The 27222-nt window shown below is 32.1% G+C and overlaps 1 protein-coding gene and 2 pseudogenes across 1 annotated transcript; 1 reads left to right on the forward strand and 2 right to left on the reverse strand.

Moving 5' to 3' along the window:
- Positions 1–496: 496 nt before the first annotated feature.
- LOC112008511 (putative receptor protein kinase ZmPK1) lies at positions 497–3172 on the reverse strand. Its single transcript, XM_065774022.1, has one exon. It carries the CDS (start codon positions 3050–3052, stop codon positions 707–709), a length of 2346 nt encoding a protein of 781 aa, XP_065630094.1. The 5' UTR covers positions 3053–3172; the 3' UTR covers positions 497–706.
- A 1315-nt stretch (positions 3173–4487) lies between these two features.
- LOC136067785 (putative receptor protein kinase ZmPK1) lies at positions 4488–15676 on the forward strand (annotated as a pseudogene).
- An 8126-nt stretch (positions 15677–23802) lies between these two features.
- Positions 23803–24456, reverse strand: LOC112008513 (putative receptor protein kinase ZmPK1; annotated as a pseudogene).
- Between the last annotated feature and the right edge of the window lie 2766 nt (positions 24457–27222).

Consider the following 27222-nt stretch of genomic DNA (forward strand, 5'->3'; position numbering starts at 1 on the left):
CATATCATCTCTACAAACTACAACTACGCTAAGTTTTGTTTCGATCTTATGGCAACATAAAAATTCACTTTGTACTAGCCAACTTGGGGTGGCACCCAATTTGGGAATTATATAGAGTGTAAGCTTCCCAAGAAGACATGATCTTGATAGTTTGTATGAATTTCAGTTGCCAATGAAGTGAATTTAGATCCATATTTTTCACTAAGATTGAAAGATTTTGTGGGAAAACGAAAAACCGCTTGCTTTTTTGGTTACAGAGTGAACATTAAACGTGGCTACAAATTTGTGGCCACGTTTAGAGAAATTAATAATAAAATAATGAAAACTTTTACTTTACACTATATTAGCAATGTAAATTTTATATTATAGACTAAACATTGTCATGTTGTACACAAAAAATGTACAATATTACAATGTAAATCTTGTATTGCAAATACAATGTAAACCTATAATTACCCAATAAAATAAATAAATGCATTATACATGTTGGTGGTAATGGCATTCAAACACAATTAAGGAAATATCTATTATAACATAGAAGAGTTGCATAAAACTTAGGGTTCCACAAAAGATACATGCTGAAATAAAGAAGACAACCCCATGAAACATACTATGTAGGCACTAAATAAGAGAACAAACTAACGAGAGAATCAGAAAAAGGCTGAACATGAGGAGACCCGCCATGCCATGTTAGAGAAGATCATTTTCAAGGTGAAGAAAGCTTCTCAACTACTTGTTTCATGGTGGGTCTTTCATCTTTGTCTTCCTCTAAGCACTGCAAAGCCATTTCAACTAAGATCTCCATCTTACCCTTGTCATATATGCCTTCCATTTTGGGGTCCATGATATCATCAATCCAAGAAGTGTTTGCAACTTCTCTGTTCTTTTTCCCCTTAACCCAAGTGGCCAGCCTTTCGTTTTTAGCTTCAACTCCAATATCTGTAGTGTGGACACCCATTATTGTGCTCTTTCCAGTCACCATCTCCAACACAACAATTCCATAGCTATAAACATCAACTTTGGAGGTTATAGGTAGATTGAAAACCCACTCTGGAGCCATATAACCACGAGTTCCTCTCATTCTTGAGAAGCTTGGATTGTTAAGGGCACCTCTATTTTGCAATTTAGATAGACCAAAATCTGCCACTTTTGGTTCATAATTCGAGTCTAAAAGTATATTCTGAGGCTTTACGTCACAATGTAAAACCCACTCCAAGCACTCTTCATGCAAATAAGCTAAACCTTTTGCAGTACCAAGAGCAATTTCAAACCTTTGCTTCCAGTCAAGTGCATTAGAAGAGAGATTTTCTGCCAAAGAACCATGCATCATATAGTCGTACACCAAAAGCCTGCGCTTCCCTTCAGCACAATAACCCCACATGTCTATCAAGTTCATGTGGTTAAGCCTCCCAATGATGCTTACTTCTGCTAGGAATACGTCTTCTCCTTGGTTGGCTTCATCGAGACGCTTGATTGCTACAACTCTATTGTCAGACAATACCCCTTTGTATACAGCTCCCCATGCGCCTCTTCCTATCTGTTCAGTAAAACCGTTTGTGGCCTTTTTTAGCTCAGCATAGGTAAATTTTCTGAATCTAGTGGCAACAAGACCATACCCTTGGTTGTTTGCATCTGAGCTTTTCCTCGTTTTGATCAGAAGACAACACACCACAAAGATACAAGTGAGTTCAAGTCCTCCCACTCCACATGCAAACCAAAGCAGGAATTTCACTATCCCCTTTTCACGATTTTTAACGTATGTTCTGTCCAATTGTATTGTACCCTCCCTTGAGCAATCTAAACTAAATTCTTTTACAAGATTTTGGTTGGACTTAAAGCTTTTTGGGAGCCTCAAATAGGTATTTTTTCCACAATCTGGGGAATTATATCCATTCAGCAATAGTGACTTACGGAAACATTCACCTGTTCCAAAGGCATACTGGACTGCATTGCAATTTTGTAATTGCAAGCATGAATTTGTACAGTCATCTAAGCTGTAATTGACGAAGTAACCAACATCATACCCGTAGAATTCAACATTGGATAGTAGGGGAAAGACAGACTCGTGTTTGTTGTGATGAGGGAGATCAAATTTGGGTTCACACCCATACGACCAGTCAGAACTATTTTTCATCTTGTATCCTGGAAGGCAAGAGCATTTCCTCCCAGAACCAACAACATATTTGCACAGACTGTTGGCCCCACAAACCCCATTAATCCTACAAGGTTTCTGATTGGCTTGCCATGAAACAACCCAAGTTTGACTCTCCTTTTCCCAACTATACAATCGAATATTACCATCATAATCAAGTGTCAATCTTCTATGAAGCACTGCTCCATAGTCATTTGACAAAAAAGTAAAATCATCGGATGAACTAAAGTTTCCTAAGGAATTCAGCACTGCAATTCTACTATTGTTATACGTGGACCTTCCAGCCACCCAGCTTACAAGCCACGGTTCAGGCCAGTAAATACTGGAAACCTCAGGACCATTAAAAAGAAGGCTGAGAACGTTATTATTGTCGAAGAAAAGCTCATAGAAACCAGAGGAATGGTTTGTCTGGCTTCTAGAGGAGACAAGTTTTGTGTTTCTAGTGAGTAATTGTTGAGGAAGAAGTGTATTTGTAGGGAAGTCAAAGCTTTGCCACAAAATAACACTTTCCGTATTTTGTAGAACAAGATTACCGGTGTTGAAGAGAAATAATTGTACTACTGAGGAGAGTGAGAAAGTATTTGTGGCCCAAACAGTGAACTTACCCGCATCAGTTAAGATCAGATTGCCATTTTTGAGAAGTGAGAGCTTTGAGCGCTTTCCATTAACTGGTTGGTCACGGTTTGCCACCCAAACTACAGTGCTTGAGTTGCTAAACCATGTGGCAAAGCAAAAAGCATTTTCACCAACGGAGTAAAAGCCTGCAGAGAAAACGTTATCTGGTGAAGTTAAAACATATGTTGGTCTCTCACTGACGAGAGATGAACCTTTGCTAAATGTTGAAGATGAGAATGGAGCAAATAATGTCAAAGAGAGAAGCAACAAGATTATAGTAGTCATGAACAAGAGATGGTCATGGGAAACAAAGATGTGCTTCTCTTTATTTAAGGATCAAAGATACGTGTGAACGTACGTAAAAGCAAAGACTAGTTCCGTGCTCTAATTGATTTGACGAGTAACAGTAATCCTAAAAGCAAGACTCTAGTTCCTTGTTTCTTTTACAATTTCTTAAGGTCGTAAATGAGTAGCCATGTTTCTTAAAGTTAGGGGCGGCTAAATGGATTCTGAGGCCCAAGGCGAAAAATAGACGGAGACCTTATATACTAAAATATAATTTTTTATATTCTTCTCAAAAAATATATATAATTTTTTATATTAAATTTTTTTTAATATCAAATAAACTATATTTTCTTGTTTTAAATGCAAAATTACTAATTAATATAAACCTTGTTGATTTTTTTTTTTTTTTTTTTTTTTTGAGAAAGTCTAGACACAAAAAATTTGCCAAAACTTTTCACACTTGTTAAAGTGACAGATTGATAATTATAAGTAAAAAAAAAATGATGTTAGTGATAAACTTAAATGAGAACTTATAAAAGTTTACCAACTCAATTGTTGTGAAAAATGTTAAGAAAATTTTTATGTATTGCTTCTTTTTTTTAAGATTCTACATTTAAAACTTTTTCATAAAAAATCCTAGCTAGGTGTTAAGTTGTTATTAATTCTAATTTGAACCTACTACTTAAAGTACATTTTTGGTCCACCAATAACAGTTAGTAACAACCTACTACTTACTAAGTAGTATTTAGGGTCCGTTTAGATACAACTTATTGTTGCTGAAAACTGATTGTTGTTGAAAACACTGTAGCAAAATAATTTGTAAATGTATGAATAGTATCATGGGACTCATTTTTAGTATTTTTAATATGTGAACAGTGCATGAACAGTGCACGTGCGTGCACAGTACTTTTTGTCCCTCAAAAGTCAATAACTCCGGCGTAAATAAATAAAAAAAAAAAAAAAAAAACAGGAACAAAACGCAACGCAACATTAAGTGGAATGAAGTGCTATCCAAACTAATACTTAGAATTTATTGTGAGCAGCTAGGATTTGTTAAGTTGTTATTAATTCTAATTTAAACCCACTACTTAAAGTACTTTTTTGATCCACTAATAACAGTTAGTAACAACCTACTACTTAGAATTTATTGTGAAAAATGTTGTGCACGTAGCATTTTTCACTCTTTCTTTTTCATTTGATAAAATAATATTATTTTATTTATTGGCTAATATTTGGGCTTAATTAATACTATTACAATTAAATAAATAAACCTATTAGTTAAAATTCTGAAGTCTTTTTCTACTTTGTGGCCTTAAGTCAGTTGCTTATACGGTAGAATCTTCAAACTTTTAGTATGAATCAATTATATATATATATATATATATTGATTGGAGGCTTCTTGTAAACTCTTATAAAACGATGATTCGATATAGAGATGGCCACATCATTCTTCACTGGAATGAAAGAATTTGTTCATAAGAAATGGTGTGGTAGTTTTTTTTTTTTTTTTTTTGGGGGGGGTGGTAATTGAAACGAATTAGACGATATATAGAGGAATGACAGAATTTGGCATGGAATTTTTTTGGTTACATTATTTGCCAAATTAAAGCCAAGCATAATCTAGATTTTTTGTGTCTAAGGATTAGTATTGACTGAGCCAACGAAAAAGAATAGGAAAAAGACAAGGAAAATCAACAACAACAAAAGCATTCGTTTTTCAAGCAATAGGTTGTTATTTCTTTATGATCGTACTCATTTTCAACACATCCCATCCCAGCACACAGTAATACAATAAGTTGAAACGTACAACCAATTTTATAAGCTTATTACAATTGCTTAGGTGGTAAGTTATAATTGATATATATATTAAAAGTAATATATACTAAGGATCGATCGTCCTTCATAAAAGTGATGTTGCGCACTAATCAAAATTTACCACCTCAAAAATTATGAAAAAAAATTGTGAAATTTGCTATTTATAGCATTAATTGTTGGAATGTCAATAAATAAAAGTCATTGGAGAGAGAGAGAGATGCAATTATATATAAAGTTGAAAAGTCCATGCGTGGTTATGAAATTTTGAGATTTTGTATAGGTTAAGAGTTCAATTTGTTACTTTTCGAAATCTCTGGGTTTACCTTGTTACTTTTGAGACTACAATTGTAATTTTTTATATATATCTTTTATTTAAGGTTTATGGTTTAACTTGTTGCTTTTGAAATTATAAAGTTTAATTTTTTACTTTTGAAACTCCTTTGTCTAATTTGTTAGCCTATTCAAAGTTTTTTTTTTTTTTATTATTATCATCCCTAGCTTTGAGGACTTCATTGTTTCCTTTTTATTGGGTTAAAATAGATTGAGCTGAGTTAATTAATTCAATTACCTAAGTTGATTAATTATGTCAAATTACATACAAATCGTGAAGGTACCAACAAATCACCAAATAAACTAAATACAGCGGAAAATAAATTAACACAGTGATTTGTTGACAAATGGGAAAAACCTCTCACAAGGCAAAAACACTACTAGACGAATTTAAGGTCACCACTTCCAAGAATTCACTAATCAATAATCAAGTAGTTGCAAGTATAAGAAATCTTACCACTCCCCTAGCCTATCCCAAAATACCAACCTATAGTTGAACCTTTACTCCAATACCCAATTGAACTGGATCTTGTAGCAATCTTTTTGCTTTTGTTGCACAAATCTCCAATCTATAACTAACTCTTTTGCATGGATTCTAGTACGTGACTAACTCCAGCAACTTGATTGATTGTTGTTGGTTGCAAAGTTCTTCACTTCATAAACAATGAAGATCAAAAAGCACTTTGTTACAAAACCCTAAGGCGCACAAACGCAGTAGCTTCTCACATAGTATATTAGTTCTAGGTCTCTGTTTTCGTACATAATGACTTTTAAAATAAGCCTTATATATATTACTAGGGTTGTAAGAAGAGAAACTCTAATCATTCAAGTCATCATGGGCCGAATTTTAGATCTGAGATTTCTGAAATCGTAGTTCTCAATAGATTGAGCTTGTGTCGAGCTTCTCCATTAATCTTCGATAACAGCATCGGTCGAGCTTGTGTCGAGACTTAATGAAATAGTCTTTCTTCACTTATTTCTTGAATCAACCTTCATGTCTTTAATGATATTATTTGATATGTTTGAACAACATACTCTTTGATACATTAAATTCAACTTAGATCTACCCAATTACAAGTACAGTGCGTTTTATCAAATGATTAACCAATTACATAAAAAAAAAAAAATGACCTTCTTTCTTTCTTATCCAACAATAATGAATTGCAAATGCACATGAATATTGCTGGAAGATACAAACCGACCATTATAAGTAACTCTATATTATGTTTGTTATAGAGTTATATGAATACATCTAATTGGAGGGGGAGAAAAAGATGCAAAATTTTGTAATTATGATCAAATGGAGATAATGTTATTAAAATCATGGAAATGTTAAGAAAAAAAAATCATGATTCATAAATCTACCATGATGTAAAATGATAAACAACTTATCTAAAACTCTATTCTTAATATCCTAATGATTTTCAAAAATAGGAAGCAATCATGTAGGATTTGAGTATGCCAAAGACTACATTAACAAAGAACAAAGACAAACCGAATTTATTTTTCATATTAGAATGTGACCATCAAATTTTCTTGCATTCACAAATAACAAAGCGTAAAACCAAACTTGACTTTTCGAATAAAAGGAAAATAAAATATGCCTATTGACTTTGTCAACAAAAATATGAATCGATATAGCATAAATACTAGTTATAAAATGGTTTTTGAATTTCAAAAAAAGAGAGAGAAAAAAAAAAAAAAAAAAAAAAACTCTAAAAAAAAGAGATGGGTGAAGTTTAAAGTAAAAATATATATATATATATATATATATAATTAAAAAAAAAAAAAAGAGGCATAAAGGAAACTAGCCTCTGAGCACGAGCACATGGTCGCGCGCGTGCTCAAAAGCTCTTCTATTTTTTGGGTAAAGGTTAATTTAAAACATTTATTATAATTTGGGATTACTACATTTTCCAATCACAAAAAAAACCTAGGAGTGTAATGAAAAATTATTTCATCACACATAATACTCACCAGCATTTATTTATGACAGTGATCAAGTTGAATTTAATCCTAAAATGTAGTGTTTTAATCCTAAAATTTAGTAATGTAGTACACATCCATAATAAAAAGTTAAAAAAGAAAAAGTACACATTTAAAAATTTTGAATTAAACTATTTTAAAAAAAAAAAATCCCATGTTCTATCCAAAATCTGTGTTCTATCCAAAAGAGTTTAAATCTTAAAGATATCAACTACCCTTAAAACAGAGAAAAGGTACGTAACATTTTTTATGGAATAGTAAATTAATAATTACTATAAAAAAAATGTAAATTGAATTTCACATAGAATTATACAAATGATAAATATAATTTATGTTACAAAAGAAATTTTTTACAACAATTTCTTAGATAACAATCACTTCATGTGAGGTTTAAATTGAAGAGTAAGACTTAGATACAGTACTTAGATATTTTTTCCTAGGTTCCCCTTTTAAAATTCTGCCATATGAATTTTTTCTCATGGGATGTAAGTATTTTTTTTAGTTAAATAGCCACATGACTGAATCTTAAGAGTGGAACCTAATGAACAGTACCTAAGTTACTATACTTAAGTTTTGTCTTAAATTGAATAACCATTAACATAATACATCAAATATATAATAATACCCTCTAAAAAAAAGTGGAGTAAATTACATTTAAAAAAAGTAGCGTAAAAAAAGTATCTTCCTTTCTACACCTACCCTAAACCCCATACAACCTCACAGCAAGCCTTCAAAATAGAACCCCAAAAATCCCTCCTTTTTACATCTTCACTAACACAAAACAAAAAAAATCCCTCCTCTCTCCTTTACCAACCCGAAAACCCAGCCATCGATCATACAATTAAACAGATATAGATAAGCATTATGCTTATCTGATCCAATTCCAACACTAACACACTCAAAAGACTTCCTAATGATAGGGATAATCATAAGTTAACCTCTTATTCAAAAGGTACCAACTGAAAAGAAAAGATAAAGTGATCCACATCTAATTTGAACTTTACAGGCCATAGAGTTTGTATGGCCGTAAGCAGAAGAAGCAGAATAGCAGCAAGGAGATTTTAAATAAAATAAAATAAAGTAAACAACAACACCGAAAACAACACCCAAACAAAAACAAACGTGAATCTTGGATGCTTTTCATTTAACAAAAATAAAAGACAAAAAAAAAGATTCCAAATTCACAAAATAATATTATTTTACCATCAAGTAGGCACAACATTCAACATCAAACAACGTTGTAAATAAGGCCAATTCATACAATAAGTAGTAACTTACCTTAGTAGCCCCGGTAATTCCCTACCTGATGTATCATCAAGCGTGTTCAGAGATTTTAAATAAAATAAAATAAAGTAAACAACAACACCGAAAACAACACCCAAACAAAAACAAACGTGAATCTTGGATGCTTTTCATTTAACAAAAATAAAAGACAAAAAAAAAGATTCCAAATTCACAAAATAATATTATTTTACCATCAAGTAGGCACAACATTCAACATCAAACAACGTTGTAAATAAGGCCAATTCATACAATAAGTAGTAACTTACCTTAGTAGCCCCGGTAATTCCCTACCTGATGTATCATCAAGCGTGTTCTGCATGGCTGCATCAGAAAACGCAATAACAATTAGGACAACTATCAAACAATTCCAAAAAATAGAATCATAGTTACACAGCCAACACCTCACCAATGGATTGGATGTACAGAGGAGATATATGTGTTAATAGGATAAGAGACCCACCACTTTTGAGAAATTTGACAGAACATAACATACTCTCGTCACGTTGATCTCTTGTTATGCAAAAATCTCCAAAACAGCAATGCCAATAGACAATGTCTAAAAAATATGTAGAAAAAAATTGGATCAAAACACTTACCATCATTGTAGTGGCCATTAATCTAATGAAGAGAAAATAATAAGGACGGCCAACATGAGAGAGAATGAGGAAATTTTTGTCAAAAGTGAAGATCTATCTTTCTTTCTTTTCTTTTCTTTTTTCTTTTTTTCAGAAGAAAGCTGAAGAATTAGGAGAGTGCACTATTCATTGAATTTGTGTTTATGTCCGGGAGAGTGGGCTCCTTTTTTCTGGGCATTTTTGTTTGTGGAGTTAAGATAGTAATTCGCTGTTATCTTAAATTGAACATGCTGAATACTTGGTAGTTTTCTTTTTGAAAAACTAAAATTTAGGACAATAGTTGGCAGTTTTTTTTACATATTTATCCTAGCTGGTTTAAAACTTGTAAGCGAATAGGATGAGGATACTTTGGGCATTCAAAATGAGAAATCCAAATATGGAAAACCTCTTAAATAATAGTATAGAAAAGAAAAAAGGAGACGAGTTTAATGAAAATGGACAAGCGCACATCAAACTAAAGTAGTAGCTTAATTATAAGCTCACACCACCACCACACGTTACATATTTTTGCCGAGTGAAATGTGACTGTGATGAGAATGTGGGCTAATTGTCTAAAGGCTCTAAGATACCTTAGAGGTTAAAGTAGTCCTATCCAGGTAGATATGATCGGAAAGAGTCTGTTTTTTTTTTTTTTTGGCTGAGAAAGAAAGAGTCTAGTTAGATTAGAGGATAGAAAATTTAAAATTATTTTAATTTTTCACCGTGAATATTTAGTATAAAGGACGGAAAAGTAAAATGATGGATATTTTTTTTTCCTAGTTGAGAAATGAAAATATAAGAGAATAGGAAAGTTAATTTTTCTTAATCTACAATTATCTCTCTATAACACTGCTAATCTTGGTTTTTCTTTTTCGTTTTTCTTTTATTTTTTATGTTGGTACCATACAAAAATTTCCCACCATGCTTATAATTTGTTGTTTCTAGAAGGAGTTTTATATTGAAGGAGTTTGTAGTGATCTTCCACTTTTAAGATTAGTCCAAGAAAGTCTATTCAATTTTGGCAAAGAAAAAAGGCAAGATGTTCTAGTCAATAACACGAGAGATGCACATTGAAAGCAAGAAATGGGCCTGTTACTAGGGTTGTTCAAGAATCCGCTCCACCCAATCAATAAAAATTGTCCATCCCACGACGACTTTTCAGTTTTCTACTTTAGTCAAAGGGTCGTGTTAATGAGCAAATAGTTAATAAATCATTTTTAAAAAATTTTAACATTATTTTTTATGAAAAATATAAAAATTTATAATAAAAAAATTAATTACTTTGTTACTTTTCTCATATTTTTTTTTTTTTTTGGCTGAGAAAGAAAGAGTCTAGTTAGATTAGAGGATAGAAAATTTAAAATTATTTTAATTTTTCACCGTGAATATTTAGTATAAAGGACGGAAAAGTAAAATGATGGATATTTTTTTTTCCTAGTTGAGAAATGAAAATATAAGAGAATAGGAAAGTTAATTTTTCTTAATCTACAATTATCTCTCTATAACACTGCTAATCTTGGTTTTTCTTTTTCGTTTTTCTTTTATTTTTTATGTTGGTACCATACAAAAATTTCCCACCATGCTTATAATTTGTTGTTTCTAGAAGGAGTTTTATATTGAAGGAGTTTGTAGTGATCTTCCACTTTTAAGATTAGTCCAAGAAAGTCTATTCAATTTTGGCAAAGAAAAAAGGCAAGATGTTCTAGTCAATAACACGAGAGATGCACATTGAAAGCAAGAAATGGGCCTGTTACTAGGGTTGTTCAAGAATCCGCTCCACCCAATCAATAAAAATTGTCCATCCCACGACGACTTTTCAGTTTTCTACTTTAGTCAAAGGGTCGTGTTAATGAGCAAATAGTTAATAAATCATTTTTAAAAAATTTTAACATTATTTTTTATGAAAAATATAAAAATTTATAATAAAAAAATTAATTACTTTGTTACTTTTCTCATAAAAAAGTCTCTAAAAATATATCATAAAACAATACTCTTAAAACATCTATTAATTTTGCCATTACTCAAAACATAAAATTATTTAAAAGTAAATAATAAAACTTTTATTAAATTTCTTGACTTCAATAACAGATTGAATTAATCTTTTAAATTTGTTGAAAATATTATTAATTAACCTATAAAAAAAGTGTATGAGAATGTAAGATTACTTATATTTCATTCATTTCCATTCCTTTATTTTAAAGCATTCAATCAAAGTTACTTAATTTCATTTCATTCCATTATTTTTCATTCACTTCTCATGCTTAAATACATTCTATTCTATTCCATTTCTTTCCATTCTTTTATAATCATTCTATTTCATTCCATTAAGAGCATCTCCAACAATTTCTTCAAATTTTTGTACTATTTGGTCAGTGAACAGTGACTTTTACCTTTTATCTACCTACTTTATAAAATACAATTTCCAATAGATTCTCTATATTTTCTCTATTCCATTAAAATATTATTTCTTCATTATTTGTTTAATATTTTTTTTAATTCTTCCTTTATTCACGCTGGCACAAAAAAGTTAGCTCTGGAATTTTTTAATGTGATAAATTATTTTCCTAATCTACAGTAAATCATCAAACTTGATGAGTTACTGTTTATGAGCAAAAAACTTTTTAAGATATAGAGAGACTATTGGAACAATGAATTCTGGTTTCATTCTCTATTATAGAGAAAATTTTGGGTTTAATTATACCGTTGGAGATGCTCTAAGAACTCTCAAACAAAGTCTAAAGTCTCCTCTACCAAGTCGCGTGCCATCATTATATAGATGACCCCGGGACATCCAAATTTGCTGTCTTTGACACTCTTTCTTGTGGTAGTTACAAGCACAGCAAACTAAAATGAGATCCAATCAATTATATTAAATTAGATGTGGGACATGCACTTAGAACATTTTCATTGTAAAAAGTAAAAACACCTAAATATGGAAAATAGAGAGTACCGTTCATCCAATTTAAAAAAAAACGCCCCATATATCCGGTTTTCTATCACTGTTCAAAATTTACAAATGCTACAATTTTCTACTTTTCTTCCAAAATTAACTATAGCAATAGCATTATTGCATTATTAGAGAACTTCTATTTCTAACTTTAAAAATTAAAAAGAAATCTCTCTTCTCCTGAATCTCTTTTTGTCAAGGTTCCACCATCATGGTGCTGTGGTAGTGGATCGATCGACTTGATTTGAGAGTGGATTTGATTAGTGTTGCTAGGTTGTGGTTGTTTGATATTCAATTTAGGCATGGATCACTTAGCTAGGCTCAAGTTGTAGGTTAGGGTTATCGATGATGGCGGGTTGAGATTGGGTTGTCAATGGTAGCAGGTTGGGGTTAGATGGTAAATGGTGGTGGGTTGGGGTTGTTAGTTATTTCGGGTAGGTTGTTGGGCTGAATTCAATTCGGGTGTTTAGGTTAATTTCAATTCAGTTTAGCTGCTGGTTTGTTGAGTAGAAAAAATTATATAAAAAGAGTGTGAGAGTGCTTTTTTCTTAGCACACAGGCCCAAGTAAAGACAAGGATCCCGGACCAAATACTTGCTGTTTTGGTGGACTGGACTTGGTTTACCGCAGCTAAATGGGAGCTGATTACGAACCAAGTTGTGCACAAGTCACATAAATCTCCTCAAGGCAAAAATGCGATTCCTCTTGAGCAATAAAATATCATTATAAGTGTTTCAGTGTCACAAAATGACCATTTACACTTACGAAATAAGTAAAATAAGTATTCATAATATTCACAATGAGAAAGAGATTGAAATAGAATATTTAAGGCTTATCTTTTATTGTATAAACATTTAAAAGAGTTCCTTCACTTGGTACCCCGGGCGTACTGTCGTGGGATCTCAGGGCGTACTAGGCCTGTAAGAACCCAGAATGCTGATTCTCTGAACTATATGATCTTTCTCCATACTTATTATGCAATATAGTTTTTTCCTTTCCCTTTACCTTTATAGGTCCTACATAAAAAACACTATACAATACACAAATTTTCAAATAATTGTTAGTTTCTTAAATTGGGATATACATTTTAATACATATACATATATATATATATATATATATAAATGAATTTCATGAGAATGATTCAGCCACGAGGATCCTAGCCTCAACTCTCACAGACTTAGTGCTTTTGCACAAGACTTGTGGGATTTGGAACTCAAGTCCAAGTGGCTTTGCTTGGGCATTGCCTTCCAAGATAGTTAGGTGAGAAGGAATTTTGTGGGAGAGATTGATAATGTTTCTTTGGAGGCTAAGTGTGTCCAAGGCCCAAGTTGAAGTGAGGACCCCAATAAAAGGACTCAGCTTTTGGCTAAGTAAAAGGAAAACTAGCAAGCAAGAATATATGTATTGAGCAGCAAGAAACATTAAAGGAAGACAATGTAATAAAGAAATACACGAAATAATTGTTAGAGATCCTCAAATCAATATAAGATATTTCATTATTTTTCTTAATTGTGAATTACAATGTGCTCACTAAGATGCGTTACAAGGTCCAAATAAGCTCAAAAATTACAGACTTAGATGACTATCTAAGCCTCTAAGACTTGCAAAATTTGAATCCCTTTGAATCCAAGTACGTTCTATAGTGGCTGTTCTAGGATACCGAGCGCTATTTTTTACTTTCTTTGAGTTTTAGACCGTGTTTTCTCAAAGATTTTGTTATGATTTTCTGCTTCTGCATAATGCCCCTTAATGTTGGCTGCTTCCCCCCTTTTATAGTGTCATTTTAGGGTTTGGCTACCATTGATTCTCCCTCATTGGCTCACTAGGTACCAGAGCCCCTGTCATGTCAGCCATTCTGATGGCTGGTTCTTTCCCTGTTTCTCATAATTTTCCTCTTTTAGTGCTGTTTCTCTAAAAGTCACTTGCTGACTTTCCATTCCAAGGCATCCTTGGGCAGCTAACCTTCAATCTCTCTTCTTTCAAGGCTTTTTTACCTTTTAGACTCAGCTTTTTAGCCGTCCTTCTTGCTGTCATTTTCCCCGAGTGAGCAGAATCCATTCCTACTAGGTTGAAGGTTTTCCCAGCCACTTCCCTTTATAGTTCTTCATTTTGGGTTCCCCGAGGTACCAGCATTTTGTTCATAAATTATCACTCTCCAAGCTTTCTAGTTCTTTGCTGCACCACTGGGTGCTTGAGAAGGACATATCTATTCTTCATTTCTTGTCTTTCGTGGTACCCATTTTGAGCTATCTCAATCCCACTTTAGCTGTGTTACACATCCCGAGGATCCCGAGCCTCTGGCAGCCTCTAGGTATCCCAGCCCAGTTCTTTCACTGGATTTTGCTGGATTTTTTAATGACTTTTGTTGGAAATATGAACATACATCTTGCTGCATATCTTCTGGTCTGACTGGGATCCTTCTTATCGCTGCATATCCTCTAGTCTGCCCGAGATCCTTCCTCTGGTCCACCCGAGATCCTTCCTCTAGCCTGACCAAGATCCTCTTCTTTTTTCTTTATTATCATTATTATTTCTTTCTTTTTTCCTTCTTTTTGGGATTTTGGGCCTTCATGGTCCTTCTTAGTTTCATGAATTGGGCCTTCTTTTGTTAAAGCCCAAGGTCTTTCCTTACTTTTCATGGAATGAGCTTTCTTGTGAAATTTTGGCCCTCAACAAAGAGTTATTTAGATTATTTAATATAATATGTTTTAAATTGGAGAATAAGATATATAATATATTGTAAAAGTGATTGTATAAATCAGATAAATTAAATTTTTGGTAGTCTAAAATAGAGAATTTTTACAAAATTGAATGTAAATGCTCCAAGTCACTAATCGCTTTTTAGTTTTAAAAAGAAATGGAAAAACAAAGAAACGTCTTTATTTATATAAAATACTTATATATTTTTGTGAAAATACGCCCACTTATTTAAGATTAAAGAAGAGAGAAGAAAATAATAGGCACAAGGAATTTACATAGTTCTGCAATTGCCTACATTTATTAGCAGCGACAGAGAACATTCCACTATAAAGTAAAGGAGATTACAAGAGTATCACACAGGCACCCTCACAAGACCCAGACCCCAAATACACCATTGGGTTTTACATTGCGATGTAAAGCCTTAGAACATACTTCTAGACTCGAATTATCAACCAAAGCTAGCAGATTTTGGTTTATCTAAACTACAAAACAAAGGTGGTGTAAACAATTCAAGCTTCTCAAGGATGAGATGAACCCGCAGTTACATGGCTCCAGAGTGGGTCTTCAATCTACCCATCACCTCCAAAGTAGATGTTTATAGCTACGGGATTGTTGTGTTGGAAATGGTGACTAGAAAGATCGCAATAATGAGTGTCCACACCATAGATGGAGTGAAGTAGAACACAGAAGGCTAGTTACTTGGATTAGGGAGGCAAAGATCGAAGAGGCAATTACTACTACCTAGATTGAAGATATCATAGACCTCACAATGGAAGACAAATGTGACATGGATTAGATGAAAATCTTGGTTGAAGTGGCTTTGCAGTGTGTAAAAGAAGACAAAGATGCAAGACCTACCATGAGCCAAAGAGTTGAGAAACTTGTTCGCTATGAAAATAGATCTACTTCAAATAGAGAGAATCCTAATACCATTAACATGGCTTGACAAATATTCTCTCATATTATGCTTTGTTTTGAATCTCTCGTTAATTCTCCTATTTAATGAACATATAGAATAATTTCAAACATGTAACGGTTTGCTTCTTTTTTTAATTAACTGCATCTTCCCTTCTAAATTGGCAAAGTTTTTTTTTTTTTAAGTCATCCAACAACCACAAACAAGAGCCATCAATTTCATTCTTGTTGGGAGATTTAAAAAGTAATAATAATAAATAAATAAAAAGTAAGCGACTAAGTAATTGGTCGGTCGGAAAAGCTTTGAGCGACTATAACTTTACCACATAGATCATATATTACAAGTAATTAAATTAATATAGGAAAATTGGATATCAATTACATTTTACAACATCTGGTTTGCTTAAAAATTAAAAATTGTGATTTGTTGCTAGTAACATTTTAAAAACACAAGTGTGTGTGAATTATTTCTCAAAAAATGTTATAAACTTCCCTACATAGCTCCATCAATGTCTCCTCTTCGATGTTGGCATAGTACAATAACTCAGGCATCTTAACTGCAAATACCAAAAGAATGACATTACAAACACGAAGTAAAGATGGCTAGCAGATTTTATAACACCAAAAGGAAATACATAAGCCAAAAGATGCTACATCAAGCAGTTCTAGTTTAGTAAAATTCACAATTAAAAACAATAGCACATGTCCAGCAACAGTAGCAATCCACATTTACAGTCATCAATTACTCTGCAAATCCAACAAGCGCCACAATATTTGTTAGGCAATATAATAAATATTCAAAATGTCCTTCTTGTCCAAAATCAATATATTACGTACACAGGTATATCTTGAAGATCAGCCATCAGCCAATATTTCTTTTTCCGTTTTAAACTAATTTTTAGGAAAGAAAAAATCAATTTGATATCATATGAGTTGACATCTTTTATGTCTTGAGCTACACATTTAAAATCAGCAATAGACAAGTTTTTGTACTTAGTAATAGGCAAGTCCAAAACTACATATCCTAGATTAGCTGGCACCATATCTTCTTCTTTTTGATAAGTAAGAAAAAAATTATTAAACAAGGCTACTTCCTCAAATTACAAAATTAAACTAGTTATAAATATTAATTTAAAAATATGTAGTTAAGAATAATTTCCATTGTAACATGTAAGAATGTTTAATAACTTGCATATAAACATTGATCAGCTAGGACTTCGGTCATATAAGATCTTGTAACATTGAAAATGATTCAATTCACTACACAAACACATAATTAAGCTAAAAAGGGTAAATCTACCAAACATTTCACACGTCTTCTTTGTTTTAGCATTAGATACAAAAATAGTTTTAAACTGAGAACAGAAACAAATCTACACATAAACCACTCAAAACTAAATGAATTAGAAAAATTTTGATAAAAATCAGTCACAAAAGGGCAAGAGGAAGGATTTTTAGGACTGTTTCAAGATCAGCTCAATGCAATTGATGATTATTGGACAAGTGCTACCATAGACAACCAGAAAATGTACTAGCATAGATTAACATATATAAACTGTCATTTCCACTTTCCATAACTCATGGTCTCCTAGCATATTTTATGATACAGGGAGCACAAAAACAATTTTATTTTAATGTAATTTTATTTATTTTCAGAAGTCAATTTTATTTTTACTATTGGTCCATTGGATTTTATTTTAGGTCATATTAGTTTATTAAGTTATTGGCATTTTACTATATTTCCTAGAGTAAAGGTTATTTATGAATTCAATAATTGGGCTTTGGCCCAAGTTAGTTAAGAATTAAGGTTGAATCCCAGTAGCCTATATAATTAGCTATTACACTCCAATGGAAATTGGAAACAAGCTGGATTTAAAATTTCTATTGCAATTTACCAATGGCATAGTGCTGATTCCTAAGTTCATTTTCCAATGGGTGTTGTTAGCACTGGTAATATCATCAAATTTCTTTAAATTAACAAAAATGCCTCATAAAGCAAACCACAAGGAAGGTAAGTGTTACAAAATAAACCATAGAATAGTTTCTTTTTTCTTTTTTTTTTTATATAGGTAAAAATAATATAGTTTCATGTTTTAAGGGTATGCCACAGGGGTGGTGTGTTTATTTTTTCCTTATTTTTATTTTTCTATTCATTTGTTTATTCTTAGCTCCCTTTAAGAATTTTGTGCTGCATCATTTTATTTATACAGAACCCCTGATATATATAAAGTTTAGCTTTAGTAGAAGATATACAGACCCGACAGTTGTCTAAAAAACTTATCCTGGTAGAAGTAGAACTCTGCCAGCCAGTCAATTTTGATAGGGCATGGCAGGAAGAATTACTCATTTAGCCAGCCCTATTGCTCTCAACATGTTTGATAAATGTCGAAACTTCCACATTCTACATAATTATGATATGGCTGGTTATTAAAACAATAAGTATTAATATATTTAAGGTAAAAAAACTAGAATCATCCTACAAATCAAACTTCACAAAAGAGACGCAACATCTGTTGATTAATTTATTTAAAATATAATAAATCAAGATTATTGCTATTTAAAACACAGAAAACGTAACAGATTTTCCCCAAGAAAATAAATGACTTCTAGCATAAAAGGATAAACATACCCAGGAGGCGCAATAGATGTTCAGCACCATATACAGTTGAAGGAGAGACATCAACTGAAATTGCTTCTTTATATTGCCGACGCTCACTTTTATATAGAAGTATTGCTGGCAATGCTTTGTTGAAGTAACAACGTAATCCTCTCAGAATTTCTCCCACTGAATCAGCTATCCTATATCCATTTAATTACGTTACAGAGAAAGGACAATGACAACACACAAAAACATGAACACCAGAACACTAACAATAGGTAATTACCAAGACACGAATGCATCAATTCCAAAAACATGATACTAAGAACTTCACACACAACAAAAATTGCATAGGAAAGTAATGTCTAAATACAGAAGTTGCAAGATGCATCAATAGTAAGTTTAACACTTGAGGGCATTTACACCAAGGTGCTCTTTTTCACATTTCTCTGGCCTTCAGAACTAGATACAGTAATGCAGACTATATCAACGTACAACCTCTCTTCAAACACTCTAATCTAAATGATTGCTAAATGAACCATTATTGTGTTTTATTTTAAAATTTTCTTATAAGATTAAATTGGTTAGAAGACTGACCATTTCAATATCTTGGTTCAATAATTTGTAAGGATGGGATGACTGAGGATGATGTGGGTCATTGAATAAGAACGGGGTGAAGGAGAGAGAAGTATATCGGGAATACTGTATCAGCTGAAGGGCTATAAGATTGCTATAAAACTCACTATGGTTGAAATTTGAATGCTAAGATGGATAAGCAGTAATACTAGGAAATATTAGATAAAGAATGATGCCATCTATTCAAATGTAAAGATGACTAATATGCAAAATAGTAGATAACAATGGTTTGGCCATGTGCATGAGATTGATTAATGCACATGTTAAAGAGAATGTTTAATTCATTTTGATGGAGTGAAAATTAAGTAGAGGGAGGATAAAATAACACGGGTATAAATAGTGAAGAAATACTATTAAATTGGGAGGTGACAAAGAATCTACAGTATGACAGAAAACAATACATGTGGTCAACACCCCGATTAGTTGAAGAGGTTCATAGCCAACCCCAATTTGATTTAAATTAAGGCTTAGTTGGGTTGAGCCTTCAAAAGCTAGTTCTATAAAAAGAAGCCATACAAAAATCAAAAACCACTTATTTTTAAGAATAAGTTAGTTGATGATACATTTTGTGAAAATCCAGCTAAAAAAAAACTAGTGTAGTATATTACAGGTAAAGAAATAGGTAAAGAAATAAGTGCCAAGTAGACGTTACAACAAAATAAATTCTGTAAATTATGGTCCACTATACAAGAAAGACTTGAAATTTAGCAAGCCAAAAAGTAAAAGACTGAGAAGTGTCCATAAAAACAGGAATGAACTTACGAGTTATACTTCTTCATCCTGTAACCCAGATACTTCTTCAATATTTTATCAACATTTGGGGCACGTGGAAGTTTAACTAGCTGCAAGAGAGAACATAAACCAAAATCTTTTACAAGTGATTAATACTGTTAGTGTATAGATTAGCCCATTGGACTTAGCCTAGTATATTACTTGTACTATACTTCTATTACTTGTACTGCACACATACCTAGCCTATATAAAGGCTCTCTTTTGTACATTGTTACACACATAATATTATACTGACTATTCAGTCATTCTCTCTTTATATTGTTAACATGGTATCAGAGCCATTGCTCTGACCTAGTGGTATTTTCCGGCGTTCTTCCGCTGCCCTCGCCTTCACCAGTAGCCACCGTCAGAAGCGAGTTACCGCCGTCACATCCAACCACTACCTCTCGGATCTAGTCTATTTATCAATCAAATCGTCAAATCACAGATACGATAAAATTATTTTTTGTTCAGCATTATTTAAAAAATTGTTCACTCTCTTTTATGCGTATATTATTTTCTGTTCACTATTTAAAAAATTGTTCATTGTTTTCTCATAAAACACCTAGTGAAATCGTGTTTTCTAAATTTAAAAGCCAAATCTGAATGCTTTTTCATGTTTAAATTTCACAATAATTGTGTTTTCAAATTTGCTTTTCCAATAGTGGTCTCATTCTAACAGGTAGTTACATTAGGTACCAGGTAGTTGTTTATCAATGATAAAAAAAGGGAACAACTATGTACTTGAGTTTCTTTATTATTCAAAGTAAGAATTGATAAATGCACTGAATGCATGCTCTGGCATGTTCCTAGCTGTAAATAAAAATCCTACAAAATTAGGTCAGTGGTTATTTTGTACAAATTATTTCTTTTTAATTAATGCAAGTCCTCTTTTATCAAAATTATTGTCTCAGAAATACTTGCAATTATCCGTTAGAGAAGCACACCACAATAGAAAAATCATTTAAGTAGTAGCTATTAAGCAGCAAGTGCTTTGATAATATTAATGGACCTCACCCCACACAGATCGAGTGAGGAAGCATTAATAAATTTTCATTTATCTCAAAAAAAATATATAAAATAATTGTAAAAATTTTCATTAAAAGGAAAAACAGGAAGCAATAGTAAAATAATATAGCCTTTATTTGGGAAGTGCATTTTGCGCATTTCTCAGCAGAAGCGTTTTTTATGTTGGTCTCGTGTACTGTTCACGAGACCCACAAGTATTTTCATTCAGTAACTTTTTCATTAAAACTGAGTTTCACAGTATTATTTATACATTTAAAAACTATTTTGTTATAGTATTTTCAATTTTCAGTTTTTAGTAAAAAGCAGTATCCATAGAATGACGTATAAGATATGAGACCTCAAGTGCTAGTCAACCAAGTTAAACTGACTTCGTGCTAGTTAGGCTCGGCCCGCTGATTTGAATTTTAACAGTGAGGAAATGGCTGGGCTTAGCCCAAACTGGCCCATAGCGGGCCCAACCCAACAAGGTAAAATGTTCCGTTTGACCTGGCGTTTAAGTTTGGAGTTTGGACAAACTGACTTCCAAGCTACATTCATCATGTGATTATCCACACGTTGAAGACACGTTGCACGCTACACATCTCTCCACTAGTCTCAGTAGACATGGCAAAACGGGTCAGAATTTTCTGACCCAACCCGACCCGACCCGAACTCGATTTTTTTTACCCGAAGCAAAAACGGGTTGACCCGTGACCCGACCCGTGTTTTTTGCGGGTCAACCCGACCCGACCTGCGACCCGACCCGAACCCGAACCATTTTTTTAAAACTTTTTTTTTTTGGTAAAAAAATAGTAAAACTAAGACAATATTAGTTTAATTGTTTATTGTAAACTTTAAGGAAACAATTGATACATTTACATAACTACATGCAAATTAATTGAAAGATAAATAATTGAACATTCTGTAATGAGTAAATATTTTTAGATATCAAATAACAAAGTACATGCCAAGATAATTTGATTACAGTAGAGTTAAAAATACAGATTTAAAATTGTAGACATGTGAGAAACATTCACAAGTGTGAAAATAGTGAAGCTAAAGTATCAAATTAGCATAAATTATGAATACTTAGACCTATTTTTTAATAATTTATGTCCAAAATAAACGGTTTTTCAAAATAAATTATGATATTTCCTAAAGTGTGTGTTGCTTAACAATAATATGATATTCATAAAAGAAATCATGTGTAAATAAGTAAGCAATCAAATTTTAAAGTATATCTCAAATTGAAATAGAGTGTCAACCACAACTGATAATAGATTATAAAATTAATTTTTAAAATTTTAAATTTCTTATATGTTTTTATTCTTTATCAAATGAGTTATCCAATAAGTCATTTGCAATTTTGTTTTATATTTTGGAATGTTGATATTGTGTAGAAATAAAACTTGTGTATTTGTTTTACTTATCTTTGTGTTATTTTGTTTTAGATAGTAATATTAGGATTTGTATAATTTTAACATTATTGAATAAGTATTAATAAGTTTAACTGAGTTCATTCTTGATACAAGTGGTGAATTCAAAATAATGCATTTTACATCAAGTAATTTGTTGCATAACTTTCCAAATGACAGATACATATTGTTTTCTTCATAAAAATTAAATAATAAAAAATTCATGTGAAAAATACGGGTCAACCCGACCCGACCCAACCCGACCCGCAACCCAATTGACCCGAACCCGATTTTAACCCGCTTAAAATGACCCGTTTTTGACCCGTGACCCGTTTGACCCACAACCCGATTGACCCGACCCGAACCCGACCCGACCCGCCCGTTTTGCCATGTCTAAGTCTCAGATTATTTCTATGGTAAGCTTTCAGATTATGGTTTAGGTGTGGTTCACTCTGAAGTCTAAATGGTCTTATTCTTACGGTCAACATTGTGCAATTTTTAATTTATGTCACCGGCAAATATTGTGGAACTTTTTTTTTTTTTTTTTGGACATAATATTGTGGAACTCACTATTTTGTGAGAGAGATTTGATATATCACTATGATATTAAATACATTCTCAAACATCATACTTTATTATTCACTGTTTTTGGAGGGGAGAGTAGCCTACATTTCATTATACTCATATGTAGCTAATCATGAAACAAGATAAAAATCAACTATTGTTCTTTAGATATTAGAGCTTATGTTTTCTAATTAAATTCAAATATTTAATTGTATAGACCAATATAACATAAACATTGTTTTTTTTTAAGGACAATTAAATTCAATATAGTGATAGTTTAATTTGTCAATTTTAAAACTATGGGGGTTTAATTTGTTTAACCCCTAAATTCTAGAATTTAAATGTAGGTTTCCTCTTTTCTGAGTTAAAATTTTTTGTCTTTCATCTTTTGAAGGTTTTATGGATCAGTCCTAGTCAATCAAAAGAAATAAAAAAGTTTTAAGTAAAATTGTTTTAGGCATTTGAACTTTGAATAACTTAACTTTTACTCTAATATTTTCCATAGTTTCTCATACCAACAAACGTCACTGTGTTCTTTTGTTACATTATATGTAAGACTTTTCCAAACTATCTTTGAATTATCTAAGCCTAAGATACTAAAGTATCTCCAAGCCTTGTTTGACGTGAATAAAATCAAAAGAGTAGGTTATAACTTATAAGGTTTGGATTAGTGTAAGAATTTTCTAAGCTATCTTTGCATTATCAAAAAATATCTCTGAGTCTTGTTTGAGGTTATTAAATTCAAAAGAGTAAATTATAAAGTCTGGGTAAATGTTAGATTCAAATTTTAACTATTAAGGATTGGGCTGGGCTTGGCCTAAACGGGGGAGCCTATAGTGGCATGGGTCCAAGTCCAACCCAAAATGGTAATATGGATGTTTAATTGGACAAAGCATTACGGGTTTTACACACACATATAAAGCAATTGAAAACTGTGAATTGAAGTCACCATTTTCTAAGAGTTTTTTTTTTTTTTTTTTGTGAATTTAATTTGGGAGAAGGTGCAATTAATTAATAAAAAAGTAACAAACAGTTATATATTAGGAATTTTATTTCAAACACACACAAAATAGGAGAACAAACTAATGAGAAAATCAAAACAAAGCAAAATATAAGATCCATCATGCCATGTTGGTGGTATATTGGTATTAGGATCTCTCTATTTCAAGTAGGTCCATTTTCACAATGAACAAGCATCTTGACTACTTCACTCATGGTGGGTCTTGCATCTTTGTCTTCTTCTACACACTGCAAAGCCACTTCAACCAAGATTTTTATCTTACCCATATCCCATATGCCTTCCATTGTGGGGTCTATGATATCTTCAATCCAGGAAGTAGTAGTAGTAGTAGTAGTAGTTGCCTCTCTGTTCTTTGCCTCCTTAACCCAAGTAACCAACCTTCTATGTTCAACTTCAACTCCAACACCTATAGTGTGGACACCCATTATTGTGCTCTTCCCAGTCATCATCTCTAACACAATAATCCCGTAGCTATAAACATCTACTTTGGAGGTGATGGGTAGATTGAACACCCATTCTGGAGCTATGTAACCGCGAGTTCCTCTCATTCTTGAGAAGCTTGGATTGTTGAGATCACCTCTGTTCTGTAATTTGGATAAACCAAAATATGCTACCTTTGGATGATAATTAGAGTCAAGAAGTATGTTTTCAAGCTTCATGTCTCAATGTAAAACCCACTCCAAGCACTCTTCATGAAGATACGCTAGACCTTTTGCAGTACCCAAAGCAATTTCAAACATTTTCCTCCAATCAAGTACATTAAAAGAGAGGTTTTGAGCCAAAGAACCGTGCTCCATGTACTCATACACCAAAAGCCTGTGTTTTCATTGTGTTCTTTTGTTCAATGTTTTCTGCATAAACTATTTCTAGCATTTTGCATAAAATTATTTTTTGTTCAGCATTATTTAAAAAATTGTTCACTCTCTTTTCTGCNTTTTTGTGTTTTTTTAAATATGTAACCATGTAAATAATGGACAAATTTTGCGTTAATAATCGAATTGGTTTTTCTGCGTTAATAAAATTTGCTCACAATAATCGAATTGGTTTTTTTGCGTTAATAAAATTTGCTCTTTGTACATCATGTTTACTATATATTAAAATCTGTTTATTGCATTCATAAAATCTATTTTTTGCATTAATTAAAACTATTCATTATTTTCTCATAAAAAAATTTCACTGTTTTCTGCATAAACTATTTTTAGCATTCTGCATAAAAGTATTTTCTCTTCAGCATTATTTGAAAAATTGTTCAATGTTTTTTCTACATAAATTATTCATTGTTCATTAGGTGTTTTATAATCCGGATTCTCTAATACCAATGACTACCCAGAGAAAGCACATCAGTAATATGGAAGCATAAACAATGATAAAATAGATAATAAAGAAGTAAATAGCAAAATAGATATATTTAAACTAAGGTTAAAATGGAGTATGGAATATGAAAATAGAAACTAGTAAAATCTTACTTGAATAAAAACTTCAGTCTTTGATAAACTTGAAAACAAACTGCCTTCTTTGATACAAGCTTGAAAATAAAACTGTCTGAAGAGAAAGGTTACAAGATTACAAGAGGGGAAAGAGTACAAAAGTCTTTCTAAGGGAGAGGGAAGGCTATTACAAAAGGCTTTCTAAAACTTGGAACTTAGAAGCTTAGAATCTTAGAAACTTAGAAACTTGTCTTTTGTCTTCGTAATCCGTCTCTTTTATAGGTGAAATGAACCATGGTAAAGTAACCTGAGTTGGTAAATTTAACTCAAGTTAATCTGTTGGTGGTATGGAAATTAGTACTGATGAGTAATAGTCTGTCTACATCTGTCTGGGAGTCTTTCAAATCTTGAGAATCTATCAGATCTCTTTTTACTCATGCTAGTAAACAACAGTAACTTTTGAACATCTGTCTGTATTTGTCTAGACTGCCTTGATTTGTTTGGACAATTTTACTTAATGCAAAAAGTAGATTTTATGAATGCAGTAAATAGATTCAAATATACAGTAAACATGATGTCCAGAGAGAAAATTTTATTAATGCAGAAAAATCAATTCGATTATTGTGAAATTTAAACATGAAAAAGCATTCAGATTTGGCTTTTAAATTTAGAAAGCACGATTTCACTAGGTGTTTTATGAAAAAACAGCGAACAATTTTTTAAATAGTAAACAGAAAATAATTTACGCAGACGCCAACTGTAGTCATACGAACCACATGCAGAAAACAGTTTGAATTAATGCAGAAAACAGATTTTATGAATGCAGTAAGTAGATTTGAATATACATTAAACATGATGTAGTACCAACTATGGCTTGAGTAGTTTTTTGAAGACACGTTAAAAAAATTATGTTGTCCTAGCAATGGCTGACCTTGCTTTATGTGGTGCTGTGATATTGGAATTGGACTCAATCAAAAGTCCCCTTGCAGGAGTAGGAGGGCTGAGTGCAGCTATAGTGGCATTGGGTTTGAACAGATCATCTTGCCAAAGTCCACCAGGAGGGCATAGTGCAGCTTGATAGGTCACTATTACAAGCAATGCAGCAACCACCAGCAATGCATTGCGCTTTTCGTCTGTTATTCTCTTTATCACTTGATTACCAAATAATAGTTTTACTCTCTCATAAGTTATTGGCAGCCTTAGGTAATCTGCAAAAGAAGAAGTAACAGTAGGAAGAGTTGAAGTTGTTAAAGCTCCAGCACACTCTAGTTTAGCCCTCATCTTGCTGTTGTCTTCATCTCGGGGTTGTTCTTGCAACATGTCCAATTTTTATGAGAAAACAGTGAACAATTTTAATTAATGCAAAAAACAAATTTTATGAATGCAGTAAGCAGATTTGAATATACAGTAAATATGATGTGCAGAGAGAAAATTTTATTAATGTAGAAACAGATTTTATCAATGCAAAAAAATATATTCGGTTATTGTGAAATTCAAACATGAAAAAGCATTCAGATTTGGCGTTTAAATTTAGAAAACACGATTTCACTAAGTGTTTTATGAGAAAACAGTGAACAATTTTTTAAATAGTGAACAGAAAATAATTTATGCAAAAAAGAGAGTGAACAATTTCTTAAATAATGCTGAATAGAAAATAATTTTATGCAAAATCGTAGAAATAGTTTATACAGAAAACAATGAACAATTTTTATGAGAAAACAATGAACAATTTTAATAAATGTAGAAATTAAATTCATATTTCAAAATTAAAATTTCTATATTTTACAATGCTTCTATTTAAATAAATAAAAACATAAAAAAGCTACTTATTTTTATCTTTTTGTTTATTTGTTGATTATCCCAAAAAAAAAAAAAAAATTACACAGTACTCGAGTTTGGTAAACTCGAGTACCGTAGAAATAAAATTTTTTGCATTTTATTTATAAAAGGTACTCGAGTCTGGTATACTCGAGTATTGTGTTGCATGGTACTCGAGTTTACCAAGCTCGAGTACCACATAATTTTTTTTAATCCCACAAATTCCAACTCAACAGTGCCACGGTGGCAGGACTAATGAGGAACTTGAGTTTTTAAAACTCTTCTATGGTAAAACAGTGTTTTTTTGCTAAAAAATTC

The sequence above is a fragment of the Quercus suber genome, unplaced genomic scaffold, assembly GCF_002906115.3.
Source record: "Quercus suber isolate HL8 unplaced genomic scaffold, Cork oak 2.0 scaffold_85, whole genome shotgun sequence".
In the NCBI taxonomy this organism is placed as follows: Eukaryota; Viridiplantae; Streptophyta; class Magnoliopsida; order Fagales; family Fagaceae; genus Quercus; species Quercus suber.